Below are 19,367 nucleotides of genomic sequence, written 5' to 3'. Positions count from 1 at the left end.
GGAAACCAAGGCTACAAGGTAAATCGAAAACAAAGAGAGCACAGAAAGGCTCACATACGGACCATGGCATTGGGAAGCATCATAACTCACTCACAAGGGCGGGATGAAGAATAGAAGAAGGCTACAGGAAATATGTGTGTCAACACACCCTACAGGCGTAGCTTCTTTCAACAGCTCTGGGACTCACAAGTAAACGCACAGCAAACGTCCCGAGTGGGTCAGAGTCACTCAGCAGGTGCGTGTGCAGTTGTAAAGTTTTCTAACCTGAAGACAAAGAACCCTTCTTGACATCGACACCCCTCGAAATGATCAGCGAGAAGAAAAATTAAATTTATTATTAGGAAAGCTCCTCTTGTCATCCGACTCATTGCTTTGTCTAGCAGGAAAAGTCAGCTCGTTGGCTTGTAAAACCATGTGGACTCACCCAGTGCTGTCTCCTGAAACAGAAGAAGAGGAAAACAAACTAGAGCTAAAAGTCTAGTCATGGCTGGCCAGGCCATGTAAAGCAAGGAGGTCCTCGTGGCCGGCCTCGGCTGACCTCTCAGCCCCCACTGTGCTTGGACAGTCAGCAGACCCAGGCACAGGTCCAAGCCACTGGGTCTTCCATTCTCTCCTTGTATAAACTGATGGCATGGTGGCTCCTGGGGATGTTTAAGGGGAGGTTTTATTATGGATATGAGAGGGGACAGCCAGAGGCATCTGGAAGAATCCAGAGCAGAAAGAGGAAATAGTAGACTGATTATGGCCAGTAGACTGGACCTGGCAATGGGAGAGGCAGGGGAAGAGTAAGGGTGGTGGTGGATAGGGGCAAAGAGAGGGAGCCAAAGAGAAGACAAGAGAGAGGGCATCTTGAAGGAATAGCAGAGTTATAAGGAGAATTGAGTAGCTGGGGTAGGGGGGGCAGAGAGTCTGTGAGCTGGGGGCAGTTTAGGGTCAGGAGGAGGCAAGAAGAACTATGATCCCAGCATGGACTCTGAAACATACGACAGGTTCTTGTACCACTTAGGGAGCCTGGAGGTAGCTTGTGCTTTGCTATGTTAACAGATTTTCCTAAAGCGCACCACGAATAGCCATTTGTCCCTCCTGTGTGCAGTAAGGGAATGACTCCACAAGTTCCTGAGGAGTGCTGACTTTTTTTTTTTTCTAACCACCAGAATTTGGAGAAATCAAAATCTCCTCAGGATCTGATATCCCTCATCATGGTCAAGTGTGCCAACCACAGCACATCACAGTGCTCTGGACCAGGGCTTAAGTGGTTGGAAGAGAAATGAATGAATGAATGAATGAATGAATGAGTGAGTGAGTGAGTGAGTGAGTGGAGACTGTGCCTCTTGCATGGGTGGCCCAAGAGAGCTTTCTCCTTGTGGGGACTCAATGCTTGACAGCACTGCATCAGGGTAAGGACAGATGTAACATGTCATAGAAGCTGGCTAAGCCCTTCAGGGCCCCATCACCCTTTGTCTCCATCGGGAAAAGAAAAGTCTTCCCCTCCCCCATCCTCTACAGAACCCTGGTCCCTGCCTCCTCAGACATGTCCTCCCTGGCTCTGATGCCAGCTAGGAGTTCTTCTCAAGTGTTGCATGTAGCTTTTGCTACCCTGCCTAAGCTCCAGGAATGGATTGCACTACTGTCCCCCACGTAGCTTCCCTAGAATCGACAGATAAAAAGACACATGTAGTTGTTCTGGTTCAACTTGCCTTTTAAGGAGAGATCTAGGGGCTCTACTATCTTCCACTTGGAGAAGCGTGCCCTTATCAATATTCTTATTTCCGCATCTCTCCACCTGACCTCAACTTTAGTTACTTGGTTACATCTAGTCCCAGCTAAACACCCCTGACCTCCCTCCTGTAGGAGCGGCATGAATGGCCATTCTGCCCGAGATCTCAAATGGCTGCAAGCATGGCGAACTCTTTTTTTTTTTTTTTTTTTGGTTCTTTTTTTCGGAGCTGGGGACCGAACCCAGGGCCTTGCGCTTCCTAGGTACGCGCTCTACCACTGAGCTAAATCCCCAGCCCCATGGCGAACTCTTATCTCTCTCCTTGCTTGTCTCTGTTTGCCTCTGGGGACCCGGAAGTCCCGCCCATCACTCCTGCCCAGCAATTGGCCCATGGCTTCTTTATTGACAGATCAAAAGCCAATTGGAGAGCAGGACCTTAGTGTCAGAACTGCCCCTACAAATCAAGAGATTTTGTAATTTGCCATGTTGGCTGCCATGGGGTTCGTGAGACACACTGTCTGCCATGGAGAGGAGACCTTGGCAGTGCTGGGGGCATGGGAAGACACTGCTCCATGTCACATCCCTGCAGCATCTCCTGCCGTCTGAGAGAGCTGATAGAACAAGCAATGCTGACTTTAGGAAGACTTAGCCTCCTAGATACAGGTCTACTGTGGGCTCAGTATTCTGTTTCCTCCCCTTCCCCAACAGAACTTTCTTTCCTCCAGTCAGCTGAGGGATAAAAGAGTTGCTCTCCATTCTGTCACAGACCAGCAGGAGTTCAGGGGTGTGCCTGTGGACATTGGTTGTGGGCTTCTCGTGTGTGCTGTGGAGATTGTGGGGCCTGGGATGTCACCGGTGGGCATCTCTAAGGGTCATACTGCGGTAGCCCATGCACCGTCTCCTCTTGTCCCCCCAGGAGCATTTTCTTCTATTGAAGAGATCCCAGAAAACGTGGTTCATGACCATGAGAAAAATGGCCTTCCACGTCTCTCTTCCTTCAGCAAAATAGGAATTCAGAAGCGGTAAGAGCAACTTCTTCAGAGGGGAAGAAGGGAGGGTGTTTTTTAGCAAAAACCCAGGCTTGGTCTATGCTTACTGTGTGGTCCACAGGGCTCCAGGCTCAGTCTGTGCTTGCTGTGTGGTCCACAGGGCTCCAGGCTCAGTCTGTGCTTGTTGTGTGGTCCACAGGGCTCCAGGCTCAGTCTGTGCTTGCTGTGTGGTCCACAGGGCTCCAGGCTCAGTCTGTGCTTGCTGTGTGGTCCACAGGGCTCCAGGCTCAGTCTGTGCTTGCTGTGTGGTCCACAGGGCTCCAGGCTCAGTCTGTGCTTGCTGTGTGGTCCACAGGGCTCCAGGCTCAGTCTGTGCTTGTTGTGTGGTCCTCATGGCTCCAGGGACCACAGGGTCAGCTCTTGTGTTGGCATGCAGCGCCAATGTTGTCCTTCGTGTGCTGCTCACTGCAAATCTCAGCCTCCTGAGAACCTCAGCATTCCTTTCCCCACCTTGTCAGAAAGGCCCTTGAAGTGTGCATCAGACTATTGCCAGGAGTGAGTAGCACTTTGTGTTTTGGTTTTGTTAAGTTGTTATGGGTTCCTTACTAAATAGGATCATTTCTCCATTATAAAGAAAGTGCTGCACACTTTACCAAGGTGCCACGCCCACTTCTGCATGTACTTCCCACTAGGGTAGTAGTATGAGCAGGTCCCTCACAAGGAGACAAGCCCCTTTGACTATGGCAGTGTAGTCAGCAACTAATGAGAGGCAGAGCTCTTCCTTTTAGCCGTTAGGTGGCTTTTCAGAGCCAGACTGAGGGATACAAGAATACAAGAGCTGCCCCACAGTGTCAGGTCCAGCCTGGGCTTGGCCCTCCTGGCCTTGGGTAACTCAGTCTTCACAACTCTACAAACTTATGCCAGAAATTGTCCTGGGTGTGGACTGGGCTCTCAGGGAATCTTCATGGGGTTTCGTGAGACTCCATGAATTAAGACAGGCAGCTTATGGACAACAAACAGTTCTGGCTTTCAGGTAAGCGCCCTGTGGGGTTAGTATTGCCACAGACGTGGTGATTTCACCGTTGTCCCCATCATGCCACCACATGTTCTTCAAGCCCATGCCCCTACCGTGTTGCAGTTCACCCTGGGCACTTTTCTATTGGAAGTGTGCACCCTGGCTTTTACCCCCTGAGAGTTTGGGATGGAATCTTTAAAGCTATGCCCATAAAGTAAGCCTCCAGCCTCAGTAAATACAGACTCACAGTTCCAGCCCGGGCGATTTCCTGCCCAGGAACCAAACTTGTAAAAGGTTTTGAAGTTTTGAATTAGCCAAGAAAAACAAACCTTAGGTTCAACAGTTTCACACCAACCTCGGAGTCTTCAAGCAGTCTAGTTTGCTAAGCCTCTGTTTCCTCACCTCGAGAATGGGTTGATAGCAACATTCAGCTCACGGCACTCAGAGTGCACTGCGTGTATGAGACACGCTCTGCTCCTCAGGGCCCAGCCTGGTGTTACTCCCTCTCCTGCCCTCTCGTCCATTACCTGCTGGAGCATCTGTCTCATCTCTGACCTTGTTTTTTTTCCTTCCTCAGATTGAAAACATACTTCAAGTTTTTTATTGTGAGGGATCCCTTTGAAAGACTGATCTCTGCCTTTAAGGATAAGTTTGTTCACAATCCTCGATTTGAACCTTGGTACAGGCACGAGATAGCCCCGGGCATTATTAGGAAATACCGGAAGAACCGGACAGAGACCCGGGGTATCCAGTTTGAAGATTTTGTGCGCTACCTGGGTGATCCAAACCGCAGGTGGTTAGACCTTCAGTTTGGGGACCATATCATCCACTGGGTGACCTACGTAAAACTCTGTGCACCCTGTGAGATAAAGTACAGTGTGATTGGACACCACGAGACCCTGGAGGCAGATGCCCCGTACATCCTAAAAGAAGCTGGCATTGACCACCTGGTGTCGTACCCCACTATCCCTCCCGGCATCACCATGTACAACAGGACCAAGGTGGAGCAGTACTTCCTGGGCATCAGCAAACGAGACATCCGGCGTCTCTATGCACGTTTTGAAGGGGACTTCAAGCTCTTTGGGTATCAGAAACCAGATTTTTTGCTAAATTAAGGCATCAGACTCCTGAATATTGCTAGTTCCGGGGATGGCTAGGTGGAGATGTGAGAACATGGGACCTCTACCCTGTCCCATGGTTCCGTGCATGGATGATGTTGGGCGCTGATTACCTGCTTCACTCGGGTGACAAATGCTCTGATGACTCCCCTCCCCAGCCTGTGTCACCCCCACGAAAGGTTAGGAAAGACTGGACGTGTGCAGACAGGTAGACAGACCCAGAGGAGCCTGCTTCCTTCAACTGTCACATTGTCCTTGGTGCTGTGTCAGCTTGCCTGTAGTCGGGTGGTGTCACCCATGACCTGTGGACTGCACAGACCCAGCGCTTTCAAGAGAGATGGGGATACTGAACGGCTGCAAAGGTTACTGGGGCCCATGCAGAGTCGAATCTAAGCCAGAATGATACCTCTTCCTTCCATTTTGACACTAGCCACAGATCAGTCACTTCTTGAGCTTGAGGCCCTGTGACACTGGGTGGTGGTAATCACAGAACAATCTGGAAGCTCTGATCTTTCGGGACCCAGGCTAGCTCTTTTTTCCGGACCTCTGACCCCACAAGTACCTGCTTAATTCTGCAGAAGAGATCCCTTCTGGAAAGTGAGGGCATTATCAGAACATCTCTGACGACCTAGAACTTGGCATGGGCAAGGAGGAACCAGCCGGTCCTGGGAACTCTGGGTGCACCGTTGTCTCTGACACCTGCTTTTGTCTTCGACGGCCCCAAGGGAGCGAGCAGCAGGGGCGTTTCCACCTCTCTCCTGAACGCACCTCCCTGTCCTGAGAGGGGAGAGAAGACAAAGCATTTCCGGTGGACAGAGACGAGCGCATGCCGACGTGCCGTGATGACGCACAGGCGTGCAGTGCCTGCATTGCGGAGTCCAGTGCTGTCTGCAGACTGTCAAGTCCGTTCATGTCGGCAGACGGGATCCTACGGTCCTGAATCTAATAGTGCCACTGTCCTCGACTGAAAGACCCGCAAGTTGGATAATCAGATTCGTCAGCAATAAAATCCTGGGTGAGGCCGCCTCCGGTGATGTCGCCCCAGGTGACAAGTCACCTAACGTGGCACTGAGGCCAGCCCCAGCAAGAAAGCCACAGCAGCTGTCACAGCTGCCAACCAGCAGCAAAGGGCTATTAAAGATGGAGGGACAGTTTCTCTGAGTAAGTCCCTGGCACATGCATCTGCCTGGGGTTGAGAGGAATTGTGCCAGTTTTTCCTAGAGGTGACAGCCCTACTCTCAAAAAGCCTTTCCTGAACTTGTAAATGTGAAAGTAAAATAAAATTTAAAATGTGTGCCAAATCTGACCCATGATTCCCAGGGGAGGGGTCTCCAGGGCCACGGGTAATGCCTGAAGCCAAGGAAGGGACCAGGGAAGGGGCTATGGACTGGAAGGAGGCTCAACCCTTCCTGGTGAACTGACATAGCCACAAACATGATGCTGGGTTATTTGTTCGTGAAGTTTTAGCAAAGCTTTGAAAATCACTCCAGGCCTGAATTACTGATCAGCAATCTCCTGTTTTTGACAGGCGACAGTGTCAATAATGTGTGTGTGTGTGTGTGTGTGTGTGTGTGTGTGTGTGTGTGTGTGTGTGTGTGTGTGTATGGAGTTAAGGCCTTCAAGTTAGTCTTGATTAAAGCAGCATTTGTTCGGGGTTTTTTTGTTTGTTTGTTTGTTTAGTTGGTTGGTTGGTTTGTTTTTGGTTTTGTCTTTCTTTACTCTTTCTGGCATTCTGGTCATTTTCCTAACAAACTTTGCCAAACAAGTAAATATTTCTACCACATACGTACGTCTGGAACAGGCCACCTCCACACACCATGGCTCCTGAACCCAAACAGCCAACATCCCCAGAGTGGTTCAACATGATACCCCTCTCCCAAGGTCTTGGAAAATCATGCTCCTCTTCCTCTTCATTCGAGAAAGGGCATCCTTTCTCCGGGCTCTTGGACCATGGCCAAATTCAATCTTTGGCTACTCTGCTTCCCACAGTGCTCAGAGGCAGCACAGAGGGAGCACTGCACCCCCCAGCCTGACCTCAGACTTCTCATCAGACCCTCACACCAGATCTAACGGGGTCTGGTGGCTGAGAAGCCATCGTTTTCAGGAAGGGAGCAGTGCACCCACCTCATAGACTCACTGGGGAAGTAGAGTCACCCTCACAGCCCTGAGGATGGACCTATCCCCTTCGGCTTCAGCTTAAAGCTTTGGAAAGTGCATGAAAGACTATAAGCCATTGGTCTTGCCCTCTGGTGTTGGCAGCCTCCGCTGGTTCCTCTGTGGCCGCAGGACAAGAAGCAGCTCCGATCTGTGGGGCCCCTGATTTCCTCAATGCACTCCAGCTGTTTGCAGCAGCCTGCCTTTTCCCCTCTGGCCTGGTTTTGTCTGTTTCCATTGAGGCTAGCAGGCAGTTTTATCTCTGTTCCTGACCTCTGTATTAGTCGGTTCTCTAGGGGAATAGAACTGATGGGAAGGATATTGTTCTGTGTGTGTGTGTGTGTGTGTGTGTGTGTGTGTGTGTACATTCTATCCATATATGTATGTGTGTGCATTATATGTGGGTATATTATATATGTATGAGAATGTGTGTGTATGTGTATGTACATTCTATCCATATATATATATGACACATATAGACATATATACACATATAGACAATGTATACACAACAACATATCCATATTATGTGTGGATATATGGATAGAGTATATACACACATATGTACATATATACATACACACATACATAAATATGGAAAGTTGATTTACTAGCATGGCTTACAAACTATGGTCCCGCTACTCCAGCAGTGGTTATCTACCTGTAGTTGTTCAGTGTGTGAGGCCAGATACCTCAGCTGATCTAGTTTGGGGAAGAATCCTGAAGAAGGCTCTAGTGCCACAGAGGAATGGTCTTGCCAGAAAGAGCAAGCAGGCAAAGAGAGTGAGCTTCCTCCTATGCTCTTTATGGAGGTTACCAGCAGGAAAGATGTGGCCCAGACTGAAGTGGAACTTTTTACTTCAAAGATACAGATTAAATTAAGACAAATCCCTCAGTGGTGTGCCCAGCTGCTTGGGTCTTAATTCATTCGGATGTAGTCAAGATGGCAGCCAAGAATAGCTCTAGAGATGCAGAGCTGTAGAAAGGACTGATTTAGGACCAGAGCTCACACCCCCACGAACGCCACGGTTGAGGAGCCACACCATTATTTTCTGCGATGTATTCTCCCATTCCTTGCCATCTTGATAGGCTGAGAATGTCCAAAGCCTTCATATTCTGGTACCTTCTGCTTAACAGCTAAGCCTTAAAATTCTCTCTGTGCTCACCTTTACCACACAGCTGCTCCTCAGGTTTTAATGGACACTTCCTGATCATTGAAAGATGAAAATACCCTGAGTCACAAAAGCATCCGGTATCCACCCATGTGGGTGAGGTGCGCACCGGGAATGAGCGGTGGTTGCCATGGCAACAGATGCAGGAGGGTCCTTGTTGCCTAGGGACGAAGTCATCGCTGGATTCAGAGGCTAACTGTAAACAGCTTCTGATGCTGAAGAACTGAACTCAGGTCCTCTGCAATAGCAGAGTCTGTTAGCCATGGGCGTGCTAGCTTAGGAACACAGCACACAGTGGGGCATCGGTTCTCGCTCTTGTCGTTGGCCATCTGGAGGCTCACTGCTACTGCTTGGCACCTCAGTTTGCTCATCTGAGGTAAACGATCAAAATTCAAAGCACAATTCCCACCAAAAAGACTTAAGTCAAAAATATCTATCGTAGGTTAAAAAAAAAAAAAGTCCTAAGTCAGAAACCGTCTGTATGAAAAACGGTGAGAAGCCACACCACCCCTTCAGCACTCTGCCCAGAAATTTTAGCAAAATATTTGATCTGTTTCCTTGCAAGTTCTACTTGCCACCAAAAGCTCCCAGACAGATGCGCTGCATCCAGGTTCTTTACCACTGCATACAATGTCCTCTTTTTAACATTGTGCTCCTGACCTCTCTCTGACACCACCCCAGAATGGCCTTGACATCACCCCAGAATGGCTTTGACATCACCCCAGAATGGCTTTGACATCACCCCAGAATGGCCTTGACACCACCCCAGAATGGCCTTGACATCACCCCAGGATGGCCTTGACACCACTTTTCCTCCTATCCATATTTTGTTATTTTATTTAAAAGGTGTGTGTGTGTGTGTGTGTGTGTGTGTGTGTGTGTGTGTACCACATGTATGTATGTATAGGTGCCAGAAGAGGGTATTGGATCCTCTGGGAGTGGAGTTACAGAGAGGGTTATGAGCCATAGTGTGGGTGCAGGTGTTAGCTGAAAAGCTACTTATTACTGGACAGATTATGCCAAACCAGCACAGTTCCCAGGAAAGAGGACCTTTATTGGAAGCCGGAGAAGAAGCAAGGCGGGGGAGGAGGGATGGGGGTTGGGGAGTTGGAGAACGATGGGTCAGGGTCTCTGTCTTTTGACCCAGGTAGGTGACCCAGGTAATGACTGGCACAGCACAGGTGATGTGGGTGAGGCATGTGCAGGGAATGTGTGGTGGTTACCATGGCAACAGACCCAGGAGGGTCCTTGTTGCCTAGGGGTGACGTCATCGCTGGATTCGGAGACTAGCTGTAAACAGCATCTGATGCTAACATCTGGGAACTGAACTCAGGTTCTCTACAAGAATAGCAGAGTCTGTTAGTCACTGAGCTTTCTCCAGGCCTCAAGTTTTGTGGTATATTGTCTAAGAAGACAGAAGCTGCCTCTATGGACCACCTTCTCTCAGAACACCCCCTGTTCAAGAATCTCCTATAATGCCCATGATTGTTTCGTGCTCTTCAGAATTCCTCCATCCTTGATTTGTCCAGCTGCTCCCACCCATATTGTGCTCAATACAGCAGCAACTGCTTCTCAGTGCCGATGCCTCTCCTACTCTGCCTTAGATTTTTTTTTCAAAACCCACTTTTAATATGGGTTCTTAAATGCTTTAACTGCCCTTCTAGCCCACCACTGACCAGAAGTAGTGGGAAAGAAAGGTCAAGATACGGGAGAAGTGGACCTGTGTAGAAATGGTTCTTTGGAGCTAATCCAATCTGCATTGTCAGGAAATCAGCAGTTTGGTTCACAGGAATAGGCAGCGGCAGCTCGATCCACTCGCAAACACTTCATGAAAACACCAGCAGTCCAGTTCAGTGGGTGGGGATAGCAAACACAAATCAGCAGCAGTAGCACGTCCTAGCAGAGACATCCAGGCCTCGGCCAAATTGGCAGGAGAGACCAGCAGGGACTCATGTTACACCAGCTGCTAGGTCACAAATGTTTATCCTATCTATATGGTGCTGGAGATTGAGCCCAGAGCTAACACATGCTAACCAAGGATTTTACCACTGGGTGACACCCCACCCCTAAATATTTTTGTATGGGGAGAAAAACCAATGTGGTGACTCTGAGGAAGTTGCTAATGTACAAAACTAGAAACAACGTCAATATTACATGGAGGATAAAAGCGATAAATACAGGCAGATTACATGAATCAGTTCTCGAGGAACTGGGATTTAAAAATGCAGTCTCACGCTATAGCAAAGCCCATTCCATTGTGTGCTTTTTAAAACCTAATAAAAATAAGGACTGGAGAGGCGGCTCAGCAGTTATGAGCACTGGCTGCTCTCACAAAGGACTCAGGTTTGATTCCTAGCACCCACGTGACGGCTAACATCTGTAATCCAGTTCAAGGGGGTTTGACACCCTCTATTGGCTGCAATGGGTGAAAATAAGGGATTGCCAGTCCTTAAACACTTATAAAAATATGAGTATAATTAAAGGTTTTCAGCAATACACTTTCTAGTTCTCAGTTATTCAGTAGTACTACTTGCCACCCACAGATCGTAGGTAATTAGGCGAGAGGCCACCTTACAGGAAGGCCAAGAGGGCTGCACAGACCCAGGGGCAACTGCTCTGGGTGGTAAGAGAGTGATACCCTTTTCCTTCTTCCCACGAAGTCAGCATAAACCGCTGAGATTAATTTTAATTACGTAGCGTCACAATTCCAACGTCTGCACTGGTTCTCACCGGTTATATAAAGAGCCAAGCCAAATATGGACACGGATGCAGATTTAGATAAAAGTAGTTGAGGAACTCAAATCTGTATGTTATTTTAGACTCCGTCCAAGCTATGTTAAGGAGGTCCTCAAGCCTTAAAACCTGTGTATTTTCCCAGCCAGCTGCATGTCCACATCGTCCTCCAGGGGGCGCTGCTCTTCCTTGTCTGGCTCCAGTAAAATCCTGCCTCCTTCAGTAAACTCACTTTGGGGACAGCACTCTAAGATTTTATTGACTTACCTAGGAAGCGCAAGGCCCTGGGTTCGGTCCCCAGCTCCGAAAAAAAAAAGATTTTATTGAAAGCTCTGAGGATAAAAGTTAGAAAATGCTACTGTTTGGGATTAAGCCCAGGATCTGTGGGGTCAGAATTTGTTTGCTTAAGGGAAGGTAGGAACAGAAAGAGAGCCAAGTTTACAGAGCGATTGCTAAACCCCTACGAGCTGTGAAAGAGCCGATAAAGTTTTGTCTGCTTTATCGATCTTAAGTTCTTAAAACAAATAACAGAAGACTTCCCTTCTCAGAAGGCAACCCCCCAACAAAACGCTGCCGGCACCTGCGGGATTTCGTCTGGGATGATGGTGGCATGTCATTGGTCCTTAGGACTTCATTTTGTCCTTTATTGCTCCTGCTTGGGGAAGCCCCAGGTGAGGCGCTATCACTCCAAATCTTGCTCTGAGAGGAGCAGAGCCCAGCAGTGGTCTCAGAGCAGCTCTTCTGTTTGGGAAGGAAGGTCTCCATCTGCAGTGGGGGAAATAGCTCTCCTCTTCAGCATGGTGTGATCCGCCTGTCTCAGCCTGCAGGGATCTTCCTAGGGTTTTGGATGAGAGTCAGGAAAAGTGGTCCCCTGTATGCATCTGGGCTCAGGTATGTATTCATCTGTGTCAACAAAAGCCACTCAAAGAGGACTAAGTAATGATTAAGCATTTTGCACCGGTGAGCAGTTTTTCTATTCAAGTTGTAGATAAGGGGAACATAGTAAACAGAAAAGCCAAGCTGCCTTTATAAGCTTCTTGTACGTCCACATATGTATGTGCATATGAGATTAGTAAGCCAATAGCTTCCATTCATGGCAAAGACACATAAAATGCATGTACCCTCTGCCTTTGTGTTTTCTCTCCTTAAACCCTGTGCACTCCATAGAGTGACCTTTTTATTGCTTCTCCTATTAGTAGGTTGGCACTCACTAATAACCCCAGCTGTCTTAGTTAGGGTTTTACTGCTGTGAGCAGACACCATGACCAAGGCAAGTCTTATAAAGGACACCATTTAACTGGCACTAGCTTAGAGGTTCAGAGGTTCAGTTCATTATCATCAAGGTGGGAACATGGCAGCATCCAGGCAGGCATGGGGCAGGAACTGAGAGTTCTACATCTTCATCTGAAGGCTGCTAGTGGAAGACTGGCTTCCAGGCAGCTAGGATGAGGTTTTAGAGCCCATGCCCACAGTGACATCAGAGTCAAATGGGCATTATGGGTAGATCTTAAATGACCCTGAAAGCTCACAGGTAGTTTTCAGGAACCAATGCAACAGAGTTCAGAGATGGGGTCTTTGGGACGTAATTGGAGCATGGTGGCTCAGACCAAACCAGTGGATACATCCATTTAAAGACTCATAGTCTTTAAATAGGGGGATATCTCTATGTATGTCTCTCCCTGATCTACATGCTCACCCCATATTTCTTCTCTCTCTCTCTCTCTCTCTCTCTCTCTCTCTCTCTCTCTTTCTTTCTCTCTCTCAGTCTGATTACCTCTCTGTCACTCTGTCTCTTGTTATCTTTCCTCTCTGCCAATATCTCACTTCTGCCTCTCTTCCTCCTCCTCCCTCCTCTTCTCCTCTTTCCTGATGTCACCACATGATGATGTGAGTAGCTTCTCCTTGTCTCATATTTCTACCACGATGGGTTGCCTCACTGGAGGCCCCAAAGCCACAAGGCCAATCAACTGTGAACTGAAACTCTTTTAAGCTTCAACACAACCCATCACTCCGGTAAGCTCTCTTCTCGCTGCAACTGGAGCTGCCTCACACACTAGGACAGTGGTTTCTCTGTTCTTTCACCATCTTGACTTGTGAGGAAACACTTTGCCCTGGTATGCTGCATTGGCTTTTCTGCCAGTACAACACTACCACCTACTTACTAGCTTGAGGTGTTGTGCCACAAGGACTAATGACCCTTCCTTAAACTTCAGTGTTTAGGAAATGTCAGAAGCTAAAAACACTCTTAAGAGCTGGGGTGCCTTAGTAAATAATACAGCTATAGATTCCACAATGACAGTAAAAGATCTTGGTTTTCTTCTCTACTTTGTGGTTGACAAGTAGGCACAACTGTGTATTTGAACACGCCTGTCAGGAAAGCTGGATGCAGTGAATAAAGGACAGTGTTCTTGGTATCACTACCACTTAATGCATTCTTTCTTTTTTCTTTTTTCTTTTTTTCGGAGCTGGGGACCAAACCCAGGACCTTGAGCTTCCTAGGCAAGCGCTCTACCACTGAGCTAAATCCCCAACCCTTAATGCATTCTTTTTTTTTTTTTTTTTTTTTGGTTCTTTTTTTTGGAGCTGGGGACCGAACCCAGGGCCTTGCGCTTCCTAGGTAAGCGCTCTACCACTGAGCTAAATCCCCAGCCCCCTAATGCATTCTTTTAAGCTGGGCACAGTGACACACACCAGCAGTCCCAGCACTTGGGAGGCAGAAACAAGAGTGCTAAGAGTTCAGAATCAGCCACGAGTACATAGATAATCAGGTTAAGACATAATTTTTGATCAGCTTAATTCAGTTGAGGATCTTTTTTTCTCCCCCGGAGCTGGGGACCAAACCCAGGGCCTTGAGCTTGCTAGGCAAGTGCTCTACCCTGGAGCTAAATCCCCAACCCCTCAGTTGAGGATCTTGAGGAGTGGATGGACAACAACTGGCCTCTCATTGGAGAAGTCAGTAGAACTGGGTGCTCCACAGAACAGAAAGGGGAAAGAAAGGGCTGTGGTATCAAACAGTAACAATGTTACTTGTGTTGTTATTGTTTAAGCATTAGCATAGGACCTACCTCACTGAAGAGGTGAAGAGCCTTGGGTGCCCCACAGAACAGGAAGGGGAAAGACAGAGCTGTGGTATCGAACAATAACAGTGTTACTTGTATCACTATTGTTTAATCATTAGTATAGGACTTACCTTACTCATCTATAACGTTAGTTCACAGTTTGCATAGTGGGACATGTAATGCATTACATAGGAGCACTGGAGGGTCTGTGGTGCAGTGAAAGGAGCTGAAATTAGATGATATAAATATCGGATAAAGAGAGAAAGCTGGCACAGACACCTCCCCCCCCCAGCCTCCCTCCGTCTGTTCTCATTACTTTTTTCACATCTCTTTCCTTCTCGCCCTCTGACGCCATAATTCCTCCCATTATCCCATCAACACAACAAGTAAGAGCAGCAGCTACTGCTGTGTAAAAGGGGTCACATCAAACCTCGACATGATGAGGTAAAGGCAACAGACACAATGGCGCAGAAAGATAATTCCCTAGCAATAAATAACAGAAAATTATCTTAACAGAGCAGCCCAGTAACAAGGCCATTAGAGGAAGATGATTATCAGATGGACGCAGATTCCGAGTAACCACTGAAAACAGACAAAATGAGCCCGAGAAAAGAGACCAAAGTCCCCTAAGCACACCAAGAAGAGTGGCAGAGAGTGCCCATTCTTGTGGGGATGCTCCAGGCTCAAGGGCATCAGACAGTAGGAGCGACAGGAATGTGGGCACCGTGCAGTGATCGTCTGGAAAACTACAGAGTCCCTTGCCCAGCTTTTGCCAAGCAGACAAAACAAATAACTTTGTTCTCAATTTGGAATGATACTTGGGGTGCCCATGGTCTACAGATGTCATAATGACCCTGAGCAAGAACAAGGAGCACCAGTCCAAGGAGATGAGCCACTTCGCCCCTGACTTGGGAGGAAGTCCTTCTTTCCCTCCCACCCTGGAGGAAAGGGCTCACAGATTGAGAACAATAGCTAAGATATAAGCAGAGGGACTTCCAAACAGTAATGAATCTACACAGAATCTAGATGCGTCGGGCATTGTGGCAGAAGCACAATGAGATGGACGGGGCATGCTCCCCAACATGAGGAACTTAGGTAGAACAAACAGAAAGGAAGAGGCCCGTGCAGTATCCTGAGAGTGTGCTCAAGCAGCAGGCGAACGTGAGAAAGGCTACAGGTCACGCTGTCTCACCTCAGTATAGGTTACATGGGCTCATGGTGAGTTGGACAGGTAGGTCTATCATCATTACCTCTCCTTTCCTGGGTCCTGGAAGTCCAGGGAGTTATTCATTCCTTCAGAAACTTTGGGAAACAAACCCTAAGCTATCAAAAAGACCTGAAAACGTGGGTAAAGACAGCCTTTACTTTTCCCGTGGTTATCAGCCTGTACAAGTTTTCTACATCGCTTTAAAACAACATATTATAATCCTATGAATGATTTAAGTTTTCAAATGCAAATAATTGAAATTAATTTGTAATAAAAGAAAATCACGGGGTTGGGGATTTAGCTCAGTGGTAGAGCGCTTGCCTAGGAAGCGCAAGGCCCTGGGTTCAGTCCCCAGCTCCGGAAAAAAAGAACCAAAAAAAAAAAAAAAATCACGTCAGCGATCGCAGAGTCCCAAAAGCTAAAAGAGAAGTATAGATCACTCTGTCCTTCGGAGAGAGCCCTCCTGGCTTTCAGACTCAGGCTCCCAGAATGGGGAGAGTTCTGACTTATGTCACCTCCTTCATAATACTTTCTTGGGGTGCCTTGAGAGACAGACAGATGTTAAGGGAAGAAAGAAGAGGACGGAATAAGCCCCTATTGTACCGATATCTTTATTCTCTATTTATGTTCCCCTCAAACGTTTCTCTGCATTCGGCTCACTGCCTGGCATTAATTTTTCCTCCAATCCCAACCCTATTTCGTGTATCTCTGTTATCCATAGGCTCCCAACCTCAACCCTGTTACTATTTGCTTGTCTTAAGCTTAGTGACTTTGTGTCGTGAATATTCCAGCACGTTGCAGAGGACTCAACAATACATCCCACACACACTGTCTTCTACAGCTACTCGTTGAAGAGGTAAAAGAGTAGAGAAGGAGAATCCGGCATTTATACAGTATGGCAGTTTATATCAACGTGATTACCTTTCCCAACAGTCAGTCCCTGTTTGATCTTGTCTGGGGTCACCTGCTTCAGCCTGTAAAGTTCTTTGCAGTTTTCGGTAAAGGGTTCCGACCACAGTTAGCCCTTGGGCCTTGTTTATCTGTAAAGGTCTTTGCCTCCCCTGTGGTTTTGAACCATAGCTTTGTTGGATAAAGGATTTGGGGTTGGCAGCTCGTCTGGTTTTCCTGGGAGCCCTTTAAGTGCATTATCCTATCTCTTTCTTTGGTTTCTTTTGCCGAGACACCAGCTGCCCATTTTACTCTGACTTCCCTGTGAGAAGAATCTTTTCTGTCTAGCTGCCTTCAGGACCCTCTTCCTGCCTTGCCTTTCAGCAGGTTGACTCTGATGCATGTACCTGTAGGTATCATTATGTGTGTAGCCCACCTACAGCCCAGCGAGCTGCCTACATTCCTACACTGAAGATTTTCATCAGTGTGGCCAGGTCTCCCTCTCCCTCTCCCTCTCCCTCTCCCTCTCCCTCTCCCTCTCCCTCTCCCTCTCCCTCTCCCTCTCCCTCTCCCTCTCCCTCTCTCTCTCTCATTTTCACATGCTGCTGTGTGTTCTCTGCCCTTCTTCTGCTTCTCCTGTCTCATGTGCACTAGGATGATTCATGAAGGCCTACATTCTGAGGTTTCTTTCCTTTTCTTCATTGGTTTTTCTCCTTCATTCTTCGAATTCTCTTTTCCATCAGTTCAAATCTACTGTTGAGACTCTGTGTGAGGGATTCCTTTGTTCTGCTTTCCACTGTGTGTCTCTGTGTGTGTGATCTTTTTACTGAACTCTATACTTCATATATGTTGAGTTTGGGTGACTCACTGATAGAAGCCACTCTCTCCTCTCACAGCGGTTGTAAAAGTAAAGGTGGTGGGAGAGCCCTCTACCTCAATTGTCTGAGACTCTGTAATTCCTACCTCTTCAAAGAACGTTCTTGTAGTTAATATGCAAAAGCTTCCCCCCACTCCTGTGTTTGAACCCTTAGTCCCCAGCAGGTGACACTATTTGGGGATGCTATGAAACCACTATGAAGTTGAGCCTGGGTGGAGGAAATGTGGGTGTGGGCTTGAGGCTTTATAGCCTCACATCACTCCCTGCTATGCAAGGTGACTGGCCAGTCTCACTCTCCTACCGCCATCTCCACTCTGCTGGATGGTCTCCCCTTGGAATTGTAATCCAGAATAAACCTTTTCTCCTTTAAGGTATTTTTTTTGTCCTGGCATTTTATTACAGCAACAAAAAAGTAAACAGGACAGACGTTTGCCAAGCACTTTAATCTCTCAGTGCCCACAGGTGGCACATCTGTATGATGGGCACACATTAGATAAGGAACAGGGAGAAAGCACTATGGGACACTCACCAGCTACAGGACACGGGAGCAGCCCTCCTCTGTGAAAGTCACAATAGGGAACCCCTGCTTAGACCTAGAGGCCTGAACTCGCCTAGGAGGCCCTACCAGGCTGTCCTTCCGTGGCATTAACTTTCCTAATAAATCCCTACCAAAAGACTTGCCTTAGTGTCCACTCTCAAAACCAAGGACACCTTGTAATGTCACAGTGCCACTGTATCTTCTTTCAGATCTGTAGCCACAGTGCTCACTAGGATCTGAACATGTTTTCAATGACTATTTGGAAATCTTTTCTTGGAAAATCACAATCACAGCCAATTTTTCTGTCTATGTTCCCGTTTTCTTGAATCGGTTGTTTGCTGTTGGTTTTGTGAGTGTGAGTGTATGTGTAAGTGTGTGTGAGTGCATATGTGTATGTATGTATGTATGTGTGTGTGAGTTGTGTATGTGTGTGAGTTGTGTATGTGTGTGTATGTGTATGTGTGTGTATGTGTATGTGTGTATATGTGTGCGTGTGTGTACATGTGTGTGAGTGTGTGCATGTGAGTATATGTGAGCATGTGTATATGTGTGAGAGTGTGTGTATGTGCATATGTGCATGTATGTGAGTGTATGTACATGTGTGTGTGCATGTGTGTGAGTATGTGTGTGAGTGTGAGTGAGTGTGTGCGAGGGCATGTATGTTCATGTATGTGAGTGTGTGTATGTGTGTGTGTGTTAGAAACTGTGCATTCCATACTACAGTGACTGCTACTATCCCTCCCTACACCGTGTGCTTTTTTTTTTTTTTAATTGTAATTCATTTAGTGACTGGCTGAATTATTTTTGTGAGGTCTATTCTACAGAGGCCAGGCTTGGCTTCTTCATGGTTGCTTGAGGATAATGGCGGCTTCGGGCAGAGCTCTCTTCCTTTTCTTTACTACACGCAGCTGTTACGCTTCACTAATTGCCAGTTGGTCTCTCTATTGGACTCGTCAATGCCTAGCTCCCAAATTGCTTCACGGACTAATCCAGCCACTCTTAGGACCCTCTGGAAGTACATTTCTTTCAGCCTAATTTCCTTTCAAACTAATTTTTGAAATCACTTCTGCCTCATTCTGTTGTGCACCTCTGTTGAACAGAGCTGGTCCATCCATAGCTGACCTGAATCTGCAGTAAACGCGTCCGCTGCCAAACCCACACCTCAGCTTCAGCTTTCCTGTTGCCCATGACGTCAGTCTTTCCAGAAGCATCTCCCCATCATGTACATACATATATATGTATATGTGTGTATGTATGATCTATATATATGAATGAGTAGAATATCTATGTGTATATGTATGTATGTATATATATGTACATATATATGAATGAGCAGGGCATATCTATATGAATGAGCAGGATATATGTATAAATATTATATACAAATGAACAACATATTATATATTTATATGTATTGTATGTGCACACATACATTATATGTGCATATACATATAATGTATGTATGCACACATACATACATATGCTCTCTAGTCTTTGTTCCAGCTTTCATAGGTGCTGTTTCTATTTGAGATGACTTCTCCAGTGCATAAACGCGATTGTTTTGGAAAAGACAGGTTTAGCTGTTTTCCTCATTTCCATGTGCACTCTTTGCCATGGAACCCAGGGGTTACCATGGCAACCGGTCCCAGCACAGGGACTCCTGCAGCCCTGTGAACCAGGACTCAGCCTTCAGACCTCATTGTCTAGCTTATATTTCAAGGACGTTGTTTTCAATGAAACCAACATTTCACAGCGCAGTGACGTAGCTCGCATTGAGCTGAAAATACTGCAGTGGCCTATCTGCATCATTTCCACTGAGTCAGATGGACTCACCCGTGCACACAAGGGATATGGCAGTAGCTTCTAGAAGCTTCTATGGACTCTGAGCCTGTACTCTTCC

General features: G+C 47.2%; 1 protein-coding gene and 2 long non-coding RNA genes across 7 annotated transcripts in view; 1 reads left to right on the top strand and 2 right to left on the bottom strand.

The window, feature by feature from the left end:
• Chst10 (carbohydrate sulfotransferase 10) overlaps positions 1–6,140 on the top strand; it is a 29,913-nt gene extending 23,773 nt beyond the window's left edge. For all 5 annotated transcript variants that reach the window (XM_006244730.5, NM_080397.2, XM_063266597.1 and 2 more), the window contains 2 exons: positions 2,634–2,739; positions 4,299–6,140. In XM_006244730.5, coding sequence (XP_006244792.1) covers positions 2,634–2,739; positions 4,299–4,836 — 644 coding nt within the window. In that variant the 3' untranslated portion in view covers positions 4,837–6,140. The remainder of the gene's footprint in view (positions 1–2,633; positions 2,740–4,298) is intronic.
• Positions 310–8,965, bottom strand: LOC134480359 (uncharacterized). The gene is made up of 2 exons (XR_010054757.1): positions 8,160–8,965; positions 310–437 (listed from the first exon to the last, which is right to left on the bottom strand). It is a non-coding gene; the product is annotated as an uncharacterized LOC134480359 (long non-coding RNA).
• A 2,559-nt stretch (positions 8,966–11,524) lies between these two features.
• Positions 11,525–14,262, bottom strand: LOC134480286 (uncharacterized). The gene is made up of 2 exons (XR_010054657.1): positions 14,089–14,262; positions 11,525–11,733 (listed from the first exon to the last, which is right to left on the bottom strand). It is a non-coding gene; the product is annotated as an uncharacterized LOC134480286 (long non-coding RNA).
• Positions 14,263–19,367: the final 5,105 nt, after the last annotated feature.

This window comes from Rattus norvegicus, chromosome 9, assembly GCF_036323735.1.
Source record: "Rattus norvegicus strain BN/NHsdMcwi chromosome 9, GRCr8, whole genome shotgun sequence".
NCBI lineage: Eukaryota > Metazoa > Chordata > Mammalia > Rodentia > Muridae > Rattus > Rattus norvegicus.
The sequence above is the reverse complement of the archived record's forward strand: the minus strand, read 5'-3'. Positions and strand labels throughout refer to the sequence as shown.